The sequence below is a fragment of the Nelumbo lutea genome, chromosome 3, assembly GCF_056320005.1.
Source record: "Nelumbo lutea isolate HS-2025 chromosome 3, American lotus-T2T, whole genome shotgun sequence".
Lineage (NCBI taxonomy): Eukaryota > Viridiplantae > Streptophyta > Magnoliopsida > Proteales > Nelumbonaceae > Nelumbo > Nelumbo lutea.
This window is the reverse complement of record NC_142686.1, coordinates 96,241,554-96,254,215: the sequence shown is the minus strand read 5'-3', so window position 1 is coordinate 96,254,215 and position 12,662 is coordinate 96,241,554. Positions and strand designations below refer to the sequence as shown.

At 37.6% G+C, this 12,662-nt stretch overlaps 1 protein-coding gene across 2 annotated transcripts; it reads left to right on the top strand.

Moving 5' to 3' along the window:
- Nucleotides 1–756: 756 nt before the first annotated feature.
- LOC148867016 (uncharacterized) lies at nt 757–3,159 on the top strand. Of its 2 annotated transcripts, none has more exons than XM_088980736.1 (2): nt 757–1,017; nt 1,656–3,159. In XM_088980736.1, exon 2 carries the CDS (start codon nt 1,669–1,671, stop codon nt 2,953–2,955), a length of 1,287 nt encoding a protein of 428 aa, XP_088836862.1. In that variant the 5' UTR covers nt 757–1,017; nt 1,656–1,668; the 3' UTR covers nt 2,956–3,159. The 2 variants fall into 2 exon arrangements, with proteins under 2 accessions (XP_088836862.1, XP_088836861.1); XM_088980735.1 differs by having other exon boundaries at nt 846–1,534.
- The last annotated feature ends 9,503 nt before the right edge of the window (nt 3,160–12,662 follow it).

Below are 12,662 nucleotides of genomic sequence, written 5' to 3'. Positions count from 1 at the left end.
TAAAAAAACAACCAAACACCATTGAACGGGTCAACAGGTTAACGGCTTGACCACTTGGGTCAATGGGTCGTTGACCGATTCAACGGTTTTTGGCCAAGGACTAGGGTTGGGGTAAAACGGAACTGGTTGCCTAGACGGTTCCCAATTAAAAAAAGAAAAAAAAAATGGATGACCCATTCTGACAAATAAAATTACAGGCAAAAAATTGAGTTTGTGAGGTCCATTAAGCAGTACCATACATGTTATGTCGTTCGAGTATGTGACTCATATGACTTGAAAAATGAAACCATTTTGGCCACTGATTTTTGGGTTAATGGTTCAACTATTCGGTTTGAACGGATGGCCCGTTCTGACAACAAAAATTAACAAAGTAAAAAACAACCAAAAACCATTGAACATGTCAATGGTTCGACTGATAGGATCAATGGGTTGTTGACTAATTCAACGATTTTTAGCTTGGGACTGAGATTAGGATAAAATGGAACCGATTGCCTGGATGGTTCTCATTTAAAAAAAATAAAAAAACAATCAAAAATCATTAAACAGATCAACGGGTCAATGATTCAACCACTCAGATTGATTCAACGGTTTTTGGTCACAGATCAACGGTTCTATTCCAACCCCAGCTCCTCCGCTGGTATTTACATAATTATAATATATAAAATATATTATATAAATTTTACATATTAAATCAATTATATAATATAAAATAATTACACTCGGATTTATTTAAATCAGCTGATTGTAAAATAAATCACTTTTGTTGATCCTGACCGGGAGGGGGGGGGGGGGTGATGCCCGTACTTTTCCGAGACAAAAAAGAATCTTCCTGAAAGCCCTGTGATAAGGTGGTGAGATCGGGTTGGGCCTGGACCTATCTTCTGTTAATATACAATCAGAAGCCCAGCCTGTGAACAGAAAAAATATTGCCATCGGTAAGATACAGGGAAGATATTCCAGGCCGAGAGTATCTTTCCTGTAATCTTTCCGGTGGTGGTTTTCCCCACGTCGGCAACGGTAATATATTTTCTCTGTTAAGAAAGAGAAATAGAAAGTTAGTAGTTTTTCATTTTGGTGATCGGTGTTTCTCTTAGATTTGCGAAAGATTACAACTGCAGCAAAAAGTCCATGTGAACAGAAAAAATATTACCGTTGCCGACGGGCAGAAAATCGCCATCGGTAAGATACAGGGAAGATATTCCCGGCCGAGAGTATCTTTCCTGTAATCTTTCCGATGGTGATTTTCCCCCCGTCGGCAACGGTAATATATTTTCTTTCTGTTAAGAAAGAGAAATAGAAAGTTAGTAGTTTTTCGTTTTAGTGATCGGTGTTTCTCTTAGACTTGCGAAAGATTACAACTGCAGCTAGCACTCCTGCCTATAAAAATTTTCTCTGGCTTTCCCTTGTTACATTTTTTTCTTCTTTCCTTCCACGGGAGTATCTGTAAAGAGTATTGACTACCTGTTAGTTTTGTTGAAACGATTGGAAACTGCGATTGAACAACAGAAGTTCTTGTTTTATAATTAAACCAAAGGTGATGATTTTTCCCTGTTAATTCTTGGTCCTGTTTTCGCCATTATATTGATCAGTTCTTTTCTCATTCTACGTCGGGGTTATTTTATTAACAAGACCAGATTTATATTTTTCATTAACAGATTTCATCTGAAGATGGCGCAGTCAAAGCTTGGTTCAGAGTCTATAGAGTGTCGAAAGGCCCGGAAAACGTTTACGAAGAGAATGCAGGGTCTAAAGAAGAAAATGCATGAGCTCACCACACTCTGCGATGTCGAGGGTTTCATAATTTGCTTCGATGGCCTTGAACAGAGCAACGAAGGCAGTGCCATAGAGCCTATTATATGGCCAGAGAATCGTGAGAAAGTGTTGGACCTTATAAACCGGTATAGAAATCTCGAATCCAACACTCAGTCGAGGAAGCGGAAGTGGAGCTCATTGGACTTTTTGGAGGAGGAGAAGAAGAATCTGCAAGATGGTATAACTAAACAGAAGGGAAAGACTTCGAAATTCCCGTCAATGGAGGAGAATGGGATTGATGGTTTTTCAGTGGAGCAGTTGATGGAGATGGGAAAAATGTTGGACTTGCAACTGGAAATGGTGAAAGAAAGACAGGAGATTCTGAAGGAAAAGCAAGGGAAAGAGTTGGAAGAAAGGGGGCAGGTAGAATGCTTCAACCCTGAACTGTATCCGAACTATGACATTGTTCTACAGGGTCCAGTGTCTCAAGCTCAATCTCTTGATCAGATAGAATGCTTCAACCCTGAACTGTATCCAAGCTATGACACTGATCTACTGGGTCCAGTGTCTCAAGTTCAATCTCTTGATCAGATAGAATGCTTCAACCCTGAACTGTATCCAAACTATGGCATTAGTGTACTGGGTCCGGTGTCTCAAGTTCAATCTCCTCATCATGATCAGTTTTCTCATCATCCTGTGATGCCAATGCCAATGGTATACCACCCAGAAATAATCCCAAGTAACCATCCAGGTGAATTCTTCTTCAATGGAGGTCAGGCGATGATGAATGGAGTTAATAGTGGATGCAACATTCCAATGGCGAGCCAATTTTGCCATTATAGTCATTCCGGCATTGGACCAGAGGAAATGGAAATCAATGGAAGTAACAACAACGATATGGGCATGCTGATGTTGAACAGTTTTGATGGTGGCAACAGCTTCCCAATGGTGAGGCCACTTTATAATGCTCATCATGTTCCTGGCTTTGCGGGAAGTATGGGAATCCATAGCAACAGCTACTTCAGCAGCAGCCTAAGTCACTTGGAGTCTATGGAGTGTTCATGTTGCTTTCTTAACCCCCAGCCATTGCCAGAAGCTTCCATGCCAATCATTCCAACTGCAGCTTTGGAATTTTCACCTGAAGATTTGCAGACAGTCATGGCTGAAAGCCAAAGAGGGCTAGGATGTTTTGATTTCTGTTAACTATTGTTTTTGTTTTTGCAATTTGTGTTGTTATAATATAATACAAGAGTTTTTAGGATTGTCTTGTCTTGTAAGTTGCATACAATTATAGGTTTCATTTACTGTGATCATGAAAACTATTGTTTTCAAGTCATCAGAGTTTCTTTTACAGTAATTTGTACAAAGAACTTGTTTTGTTTTATAAAGTTTCTTTCTATGATGATATGAGTATTTTTCATTGTAAAGGATTTTTTTTTTTGTTATTTAAACACTAGTTTGCAGCCTTCTGCCACTTCCCTCTTGACTACATACAATTCCATGTTTAAGTGGTGTACTTGATATTAATTCCAATAGGATTGGGCTTTTAGTTGATATTAATTCCTTCTATGTCACCAGAAGCCTATATTTTGACCATCAATAAATTAACCTCTAAGCAGAAAAAAGCCTGATGAGGCAAAGGAATCCATGATCCAATCTTGTTGCTTCCGATCAGGCCTTGTAAAAAAATAGATGCTAGAGAACAATGCCAAAGATGGGGGTTAAAAAACAAAAGAAAAACTTTGCTGGACACTACAAACAAGGTTGGACCCATGAAAAGGTCAACCTGGTTGAGAGTGTATGACAGATCTGATTTCACTTTTAATGTTATTTCTTAACATTCCTCATGAATAAAAAGTGGAGAGGGGTAATCTAGAACAGAATTAGAAACAAGAACATTATAAAGAGCCTAGTGCCTGTTTGGGAGGGCTGAAACGTTGTATCTTCTGGCTTTTCAAGGTGGGCCTCCCATGAACAACCTATAATATATGTTTGGTGAAAAATCCATGTCACCCTCGAATTCTGGCTTGGTTTTTCCTTTTTTCCTTTTCCGTTGCAGGCTTAATAATGACAGAGATAAAAGTAATGGTTTCACGATAATTGTTTTTTTTTTTGTTTCATCTTTTTGAATCTCTGTTCTTCAATTCCCATGGCAAGAAATGTAATGAACCAGAACTCCTCTCTTTATCTCTACATAGAACCTCACTCCCAACTCATTTGATCGTAGCCTTTGAATGTTGGTTAGAGATTGGGAAACCAATGGCAAATTATTTTCCTATAAACTGTCTCTTTTGAACCTCAGACCCTGGCCTAACCTCACCCACATAGCTCCTTGTATAGCTTTGAGGGTCAAATTGCATGCCCCACCCCTTCTAGGCCTTTATTTCAGTATCATTATAAGTATCCATATTAATAAATTATTGACATGTTTATAAGCATGTAATACAGGGTATATTAGACATACTCATTTTTGTTTTGTTGTTGTTCTATTCTGGTTATATTTCAGAAGTTAATTTAAAAGATAGTGGGGCTATGATAGCTGAGTAAACTTGTTAAGCCAAAGACTTTACTAGCAAGCTAGCTGGCACCTACGAAGGCCCTCAAAGGGCAAAGGGCAAAGTTCTAATCTAAAAACTGGTTGACATGAACAGGTGGGCTGCATTCTAAATTTCTAATATAAACTTTTCAGTTCATTTTGTCACAAAGTGTCAGTCATATCAGCATATTTGGATCTCTGTCTGTCTTTATACTCGAAGGCCTTGGGTATGATGCTGTAGTCTATGTTTTCTTTTTAGCAGAATGCTCAAGGCTAATATTAAACCATTTCTGCAATAACACCTATTATTGTTGTAAAGGCTTATATTAAACCACTTCGTGATCTAAGGTTTGTGTCAAAACATAGATTGTGAAATTACAGTTGCAAATTTAGCAGCACCACGTGCTCAGATCAGGCAGTTGGAGCTTGGGATTAATTTTACAACTCTCGGGCCAATCTTCATTTTCATACTCACTTAAACAAACTTGAGCTGATGTTGAGTGGGCTGGGCGTGGCCTATTCACAACTCTTTTAAGTATTTCTCATGAAGGTACAAATGGTGTTATACTGTGTCACAATATCAGGATTCACCATGACTTGGCTGGGCTGGGTTCAGTTTTGGTGGGTACCATGTGTCAACTTACTTTAGTTTGTTGGTACTTGCAAATTGCATCTGTGTTATTCTAGTTTTCTTGATGCACTATGCAATTACAATTTATATCTGTACATTATGTAACCACTACAAGAAAATATATTTCTAGCAGCAGTTTTAAACCTGGCTGTTTAACAACTTCCGCTAGAAATATTGATATGTAGCGGCAGTCGATTAAAACTGCCGCTACACACCAAACGGCTGCCGCTACATAAAAGGCTCAAGTTTCACTTTCCCTTCCTCGCGCCTCTTCCCGCCATCTCTCTCACAATTGTCCCTCTCTCGCTCAGTCGCCTCTCTCTCTCTCTCTCTTGCTCTGTCAAGGGAGTGTTTTGTCTCTATCAAAAGAGTGTTCTATGGTAAAGTCCATGCTTCTCCGGGCCGCCTTCTTGGATTGGAAGCTTTCTCTAGAGTTTTGAGGTAAGATCGGTTCTTCGAAAATTATATGCATTCTAGGTTTTATTTCTATTGTTTTTTTTTGTTTTTTTGTTTTTACCTCTGTTTTGGCCCTGATTTCTGGTCATTTGCCTTTTCCGACCTTTATCAGTTTTTTGATTTTTTTTTTCCAATTTTCTGTTTGTTTTCTTGGCATGATAGAATTGAGCTCATTTCCTGAACTTATAGATTCAGAGTTTGTATCGTTCATTTGATACTTTCACTTATAAGAAGTTAAGAATATTTGTTTTAGTTCTGATATTTAAGCAGCGTACGTATGAAATTTTAGCTCTGCTGTAGATCTGCTATTCAATGCTTTTCGTTCTTGCTTAGACTCTATTTGACTCAAAATCTTCTGATGTAGATCTGCTGAATTTTTTAGTTGAAATAACTTGAGATATCGATTATAGATTGACCGGAGTATTCTCATTATAAGAAAAATAATTTGATGTATTTTATAACTTGAGATATCCATTATAGCCTCTACGTTTTCTTTGTTTATTTTTCTAAGCCATTGACATGATTAACTACTCTTATAGTTTGATGTACTTTATTGGTCTTGACTCTTAAATGATTAAAATAATAAGGTGTTTTCTTCTAACCCTTGGTTTTTTCTCTAATCTTAGATAACTATAGGGTAATTGACATGATTAAAATAATAAGCCATTGACATGATTAACTACGTTCATCCTGATCTGATTTCACAATGGTCTGACCAGATAACTATAGGGTAATTGCAGCACCGCACATATAAGAATATTTGAGAGAAATTTGAAGATATAAAGATGTAGTGGTAACTTCCTTGCAGTTATTTTTGGTAGGTTTCCAAATGATTTAAAAATCAATCTTAATATTTAGAATTATGAAATTGTCATCAGTTTTTAGTTTCAGATTTCTAGGTATGGGTAGTAACTGGAAAATTGTCAAGATATAAGTCAGACCTCATTGGAAATTTAGGATAGGTTGTTTTGCTTGATAAAGTAGTATAGATATATAGTTCATAATTTGAACAGTCAGGGCTTTTGTTCTCATGGTTATCACTACAATTCATTTTGAATAATTATAAAAAACAGTGTATTATACAAAGGTTTAGTAAGAACAAATTGAGATTCTCAAACCATTTTCTAATGCTTATGATCACCTAGAATACACAGACTGATCTTTCATATGCACAGGAAAAATGCAAAACAAAAATAACCATAGAATGCTGCGATTGCATTAGCTAGATAATGAATATAATTTGGCTGTATCCAACCCTGAGTGATAAAAACATTAAATACTCTATTTAGAAAGATAGGGCACACCTGAAGGGTCAAAGCACTGGTGTGTTTAGTGACCAATAAATTGGTCAAGTTTACAAAATAAGCCAGTGCAGAATTCAAGAGAAGATACCATATAATCCTAATATCATCCCTTGCAAGTGCCAGCGTGATTCCAACCACATTTTCCTCCATCAGAAGAATTGCAGGAAGAAGGAACTAAACAGCTATTGAAGCCATGTAAAGGAGGTTCATAGAATTCAGTTTTTCCCTATACAATGGTAACAACACTTCAATAAAGTTCTCCAATTTCAGACTACCTCACACGTAACTAAAAGTCTCAAGCCCTTGAATTTAATTAGAAACGTATATATAATTCATTACCCTTTGGAAGAGAGCAAAATCCCTTGAAGAACTGCTTTGAGTGCTCTTGCAGCTGTGGCACCAATACACATTATGAACCCAAATAGGTGGAAGCTTGGTTCACCCTACCGTCATGCCATAAGAAAGCCATAATTAAACATTTCTTTTGGTTTTAAGAAGCTGAATATTAGATTGTTCAGTAGCTACAAGAATAGAAATAATATACTCGCTTAAGGAAAGAAAATAGCAATAGAAACAGTGTTTATGACCAATGGCTGGGTAAAAAAATCCAGGAAAGAGGATTAGCTTTTAAAGCTTGGACATCTTGAAGTTCAGAATAGCTGAGTAAAAAAATCTAGCAAAGTCAATGGGTTGGCCTCTTTTAAGAAACAACACAAAAAGAAATCCGTTAGATTTGGTAAAAGGAAGGAAAAAGTTGGGAATTATCTTGTTTAAATTTAGTCATTTTCTGAACTGGTTTAATATAATGCCTTCCATATGCAGGCCCCACAAACAAGTTCTTCCCCTCCTACAGCAACTCCCCAAGTTACACCAGCAACCTCAGCTCCATGAGTTTTTCATTTACTTTCTATTGCATTTGAGTAGCCTTTGGACCATTATACTTTGTATGTTGTTGGTTAACTTCCTTCATTTGGCAGCTCACCATCAGTTCCTCTACCTGCACCTACCCCTGCTTCTACTACTGTCACGTGAGCTCTCTTCTTTGTCTTACATACATATTTCTGTAGGACATGTATATTTTCCTTATGTATATATATTAATATAAACATGTATTTCAATATTGGAGTGGATCCATTTTGGGATCAAATTCAGATTGCCTTAATCAGATTCCACTTAGAACCTGAACAAACAGGTACAGTTTGCAGTTCTATGTCCATTTACATTAACATTAACAATAGGAATGGATCTCTGACTCATGTTCATTATGTTTCTTTATAGGGGGTTGGGTTCAGCATCAATGAATTGATAATAAATTTTGGGCCTTGGGGGTCATTGTTTGTTTTCCTGTGAATGTCTATGTGCATTGGTCCTTCATCCTTGACCTGCCTAAAATTCTACTGCTCATATATGACGTTCATTTTAGTGCTCCATGTTGGGAGATCATAACATGCATATTTCATGCAACAATAAATAAATCTGTAAAAGCTAGGACAGGTTATATGGAAAAAGGAGGGTGGGGGGGGGGGGTGGGGGGTAAGCAAGAGTATGAAGCAGAGAACAAACATTTTTTAACCAGATAACAGACAAACTTTACTGGGTTTATCACTTCACACGACTATAGAGAGAGAGAGAGAGAGAGTTCATTTTAGTGCTAAGCAAGAGTATGAAGCAGAGAACAAACATTTTTTAACCAGATAACAGACAAACTTTACTGGGTTTATCACTTCACACGACCATAGAGAGAGAGAGAGAGAGAGAGAGAGAGAGTTCATTTTAGTGCTCCATGTTGGGAGATCATAACATGCATATTTCATGCAACAAGAAATAAATCTGTAAAAGCTAGGACAGGTTATATGGAAAAAGGGGGGGGGGGGGATAAGCAAGAGTATGAAGCAGAGAACAAACATTTTTTAACCAGATAACAGACAAACTTTACTGGGTTTATCACTTCACACGACCATAGAAAAAGAAGAGAGAGAGAGAGAGAGAGAGGGAGAGAGAGAGAGAGAGAGAGAGAGAGAGAGAGAGGGAGGGAGGGAGAGGTGGTTAAACTATACTTCCTTCTTAAGTTCCCAGAAATGGAACAAAGAACTAGAACACCTTTGCTGAGCTAATATCTGACTAAACTATACTTCTCACTGCATGCAACATCAACACTGAAGCTTCAGGACGACTTTTCAGGAACAAGGGAGAGGTGGTTAAAGCATTTTCTGACCTTCTTGGAGAGGTAGAAGCAATAAAGGCAGAAATACTATCCTTGTTACATAGACTTAGAATTGGCTATTCCCCAAACATGATGTAGAAGGAGACTCATAAGTGGCAATAAGCCATTCAGTGAATAAATCATTAAATAGGTGAGGTGACTGTACATATTTGTACTTTTACTGTTACCAAACTAAATTAAGCCTAAAAGACAAACCAATAAGCCATTCAGTTACACTTATTCAACTCTCTTATTTTCCTTAATGAATTGTTATCCACCCATCCCTTGAGTTGATTCAATAACATGTTAGGCCATACAGCTGTCAATGATTTTCTATTCATTCCATAATGGGATCAGGCACTAAAGAAAGCAATCTCACATGCCATAAGACCATGATATAGAAAACAGATAATGCGTTGAAACTTGCAACTACCATTCTGTTTGAATCAAAATGAAAGGATCTGTTTCAGTAGAATCCTGATGGAAGAATATAGGTTTCTTCTTGTGTTCAACCCATAAGTGAATACTAGCTTGAACCTCCAGATCCAATTTATATGCTGACCTTTTTATAATCATCCCAAGTTTGCAAACATACTGGAATGCAAGGGTAGTAACTTCTGCATTTGAACCACAGTAGTGTTGAACCCCTTTAATGTGCTTCCACAACAATACATTCTGCTCAGGAAGGCCAAGAATTTGCAACACTATAATCTCCAAAACCATTTCTACTTAAGCCATATTTCTCCACTATATTCTTTCTCCAAAGAATTCAGTTCTGTGGAGAATCTCCAAAACCATCTGCAAGTCAGACTCCGATACATGTGTCAAATTCCCAACCCTGTGCCTTTATCCATATAACAGTGCTTTATATATGCCTCCATACAAGAGGTATACACCTCAAGTATATGAGCACTTTTCCTATGCTTTATTGCATTATCAGAGGATCTTGATTTGCATTTTACTAAAACTTGCATGGAGACTTAACATGAGGTGTACACTTCCTATGCTTTTCTTTGACTTTCCAAATGGCCTTAGACAGGGTGACCCATTCATAATTGCAATGCAGGGCCTATCGAATCTGTTGAACATAGCTGAGCAAAGAACGGAGGGTTTCAAATTAATCAAAGGTGGGACCCCAATCACCCGCCTTCTGTTTGCAGATGATTGTTTAATCATGTGAAGGCTGGACCAAATCAGGTAAGAAAAATAAAAGAGATCCTGAAAATGTTTTAGGAAATGTCAGGGGAGAGAATAAATCTGCAAAAATCTGGAGCTGAGTTCAACAATGGAGTTCACAGAAGAAAAAGAATTTTTTTACTACAATTACTCTAAATGTCACACATGAAAGTTCAAGAAAAATACTTGGGAGCAAAAATCTGGTTTCAAGTGAGAGATACAAGCAATCATAAAGAAATCCTTGATAAAATTAACACCAAGCTAGTTAACTGGAAAGAAAAGAAACTGTCACAGGCTGGAAGAACTACATTAATAAAATCAGTCATTCAAGTTATACCCAATTACATCATGGAAACCTCCCTTCTGTCCAAAAAAGCAATAAACCAATTTGACAGTTTACAAAAAAGATTCTGCTGGGAAGGTTCTAATCCAGAAAGATCCATCCATACAATTGCTTGGGAGAAAGTCTGCAGACCAAGACAGAATGGGTGTCTAGGCTTCAGAAGATTAGGGGAGTTCAATAAAAACATGTTCACTGAACAAATGTGGAGGTTACTCACAGCTGAAACAGGAATATGGGCTCTAATATTAAAAGAAAGGTACATCAAGCTAGTAAGTATACATGCATAGTTCAATGATACAGTTTTACTTGCTCAAGACGAGAGCTGCTCTAGCAGAAATAGTTCCTGTACTACTTTTCTAACAATCGTTTATTTTCTTTTCCATTTGAATTTTCTTGCTCCTGTCCATAAAAACCTAGCTGGCTGCCCAAAACCAACGTGTACTTACCTCTTACTCCCAGCCTGATTTCAATAGAAACTCAGAACATACTGTACTGAACTCCATCACTCAACTCATAAATCTTATCAGCCCTCCTAAGCTCTATTGTATGCCCAACCATGTTTTCCAGGTTAAAGGATTCTCAGTCAGTTAATTGGTGATGCTTCTGTATTTTATATTTCTTTACATAATTTTATGCATTTCTGCTGCATACTTGCATTGGATAAGTATATAGTATCAGCCACATTTTGAGAAATCCCACCAAACCAGAGAATGGATATTGAGATTGAATGGTTTGGGTGTTGGATGATTTTACTAATCTTACTATAAAACTATTGTGTGATTTTGGCAAGAAAATCCATGAGAAATCATAAGATGGATGAAAACATAAAGAAGAAACATGATTAGAAATACTGCTTGCTGAAACATAGTCAAGGCCTTCTATGCAGCATTGAAGCTCCTAAAAATATCCAAACATGCAATTTGTAAATTTATCAACTTTCACAACTACCTTAGCTCTAGTATTATAAACCTGTCTTCGCTCCAGTTTCAACCATTGAATTATTTGAAACTGGTTGCTGGGGCTCTTTTTCTTCTGCAGTAACTGAATCCAATTCCATCTCTGCAACCTTTCCCACCTCTTTACCTTGAGTGATCCCTCCTGAGACTGCCCCACCCGATTCATTCACCAAATTTGGTGAAACCTCTGTTGGCAAATCTTTATTGATCTGATCATTTAACAGTGTTTGACACATCCTGCCCAGGCAAAGTGAGGTCTCTCTCTCTCTCTTTCTTTTACAGGACACGCAGACATTATCAAATCCCCTGATGAATTTGCCAAGTTCAGTGATCAATGGAATCCTTATTGAGAAGTATAGGACATCAGAATATGCAACAAGTACAAGAAGACAGATAAGAGAACTGGCATTCATTGTTGGCATTTCAAACTCACATTCATTAATATTTGAGTAAACCATGGAGTAGCCAAGCGGTTATAACAGTTGATTTTATAACAAATATGTATGTTAATGCAGGGAAAACCAGTCATTGGATCAATCAGAGAAGTGAGGCTAGCTTGTGGAAGCAGCTCTACACATTGACTCGAAGGTCCTTCACTAACATGTCTAGAGATCTTGGATACTACTAGGTGAGGATAGTAATCTACATTGTGGTATCATTAGCTGTTGGCACCATGTATTATGATGTTGGACAAGCTATACTGCAATCCTGGCTGGAGGAAACAGTGCAGCATTCATCACAGGCTTCATGACATTCCTCTCTGTTGGAGGCTTCCCATCTTTCATTGAAGAAATGAAGGCAAGTAATCTGAATTCAATGAAGAAACTAGAAAAAAATATTGAAGGAACTAGTACTATTAAGCTCTAATGCCTCATTTTCTGTTTGAAACAGGTCTTTCATCGCAAAAGGCACAACGGGCATTATGGCAATGCAGTATTCATCCTATCCAATTCTATCTCCTCATTCCCTTTCTTGTTGGCAGTGTCACTCGCTACTGGCTCAATAACCTTTTACATGGTGAAGCTTCACCCAGGATTCTCTCACCTTATGTTCACCTACACCAATCTCTTAAGCTGCATTGCTACTGTAGAAGGGATCATGATGGTTGTTGCACCATTGGTACCAAATTACTTGATGGGTGTCGTAGTTGGTACCAGAGCACTTGTAAGGAAACTACTGCAACTTTTTGTTCTTCACAATTTTCATCTTCTGTTCACAAATTGCCTCCACAGGCGTCATCATTCATCAACTCCTCGAGGGATTGTAAGACATCGACTACTCACAGGAAAAAGAACAAAGAAGACC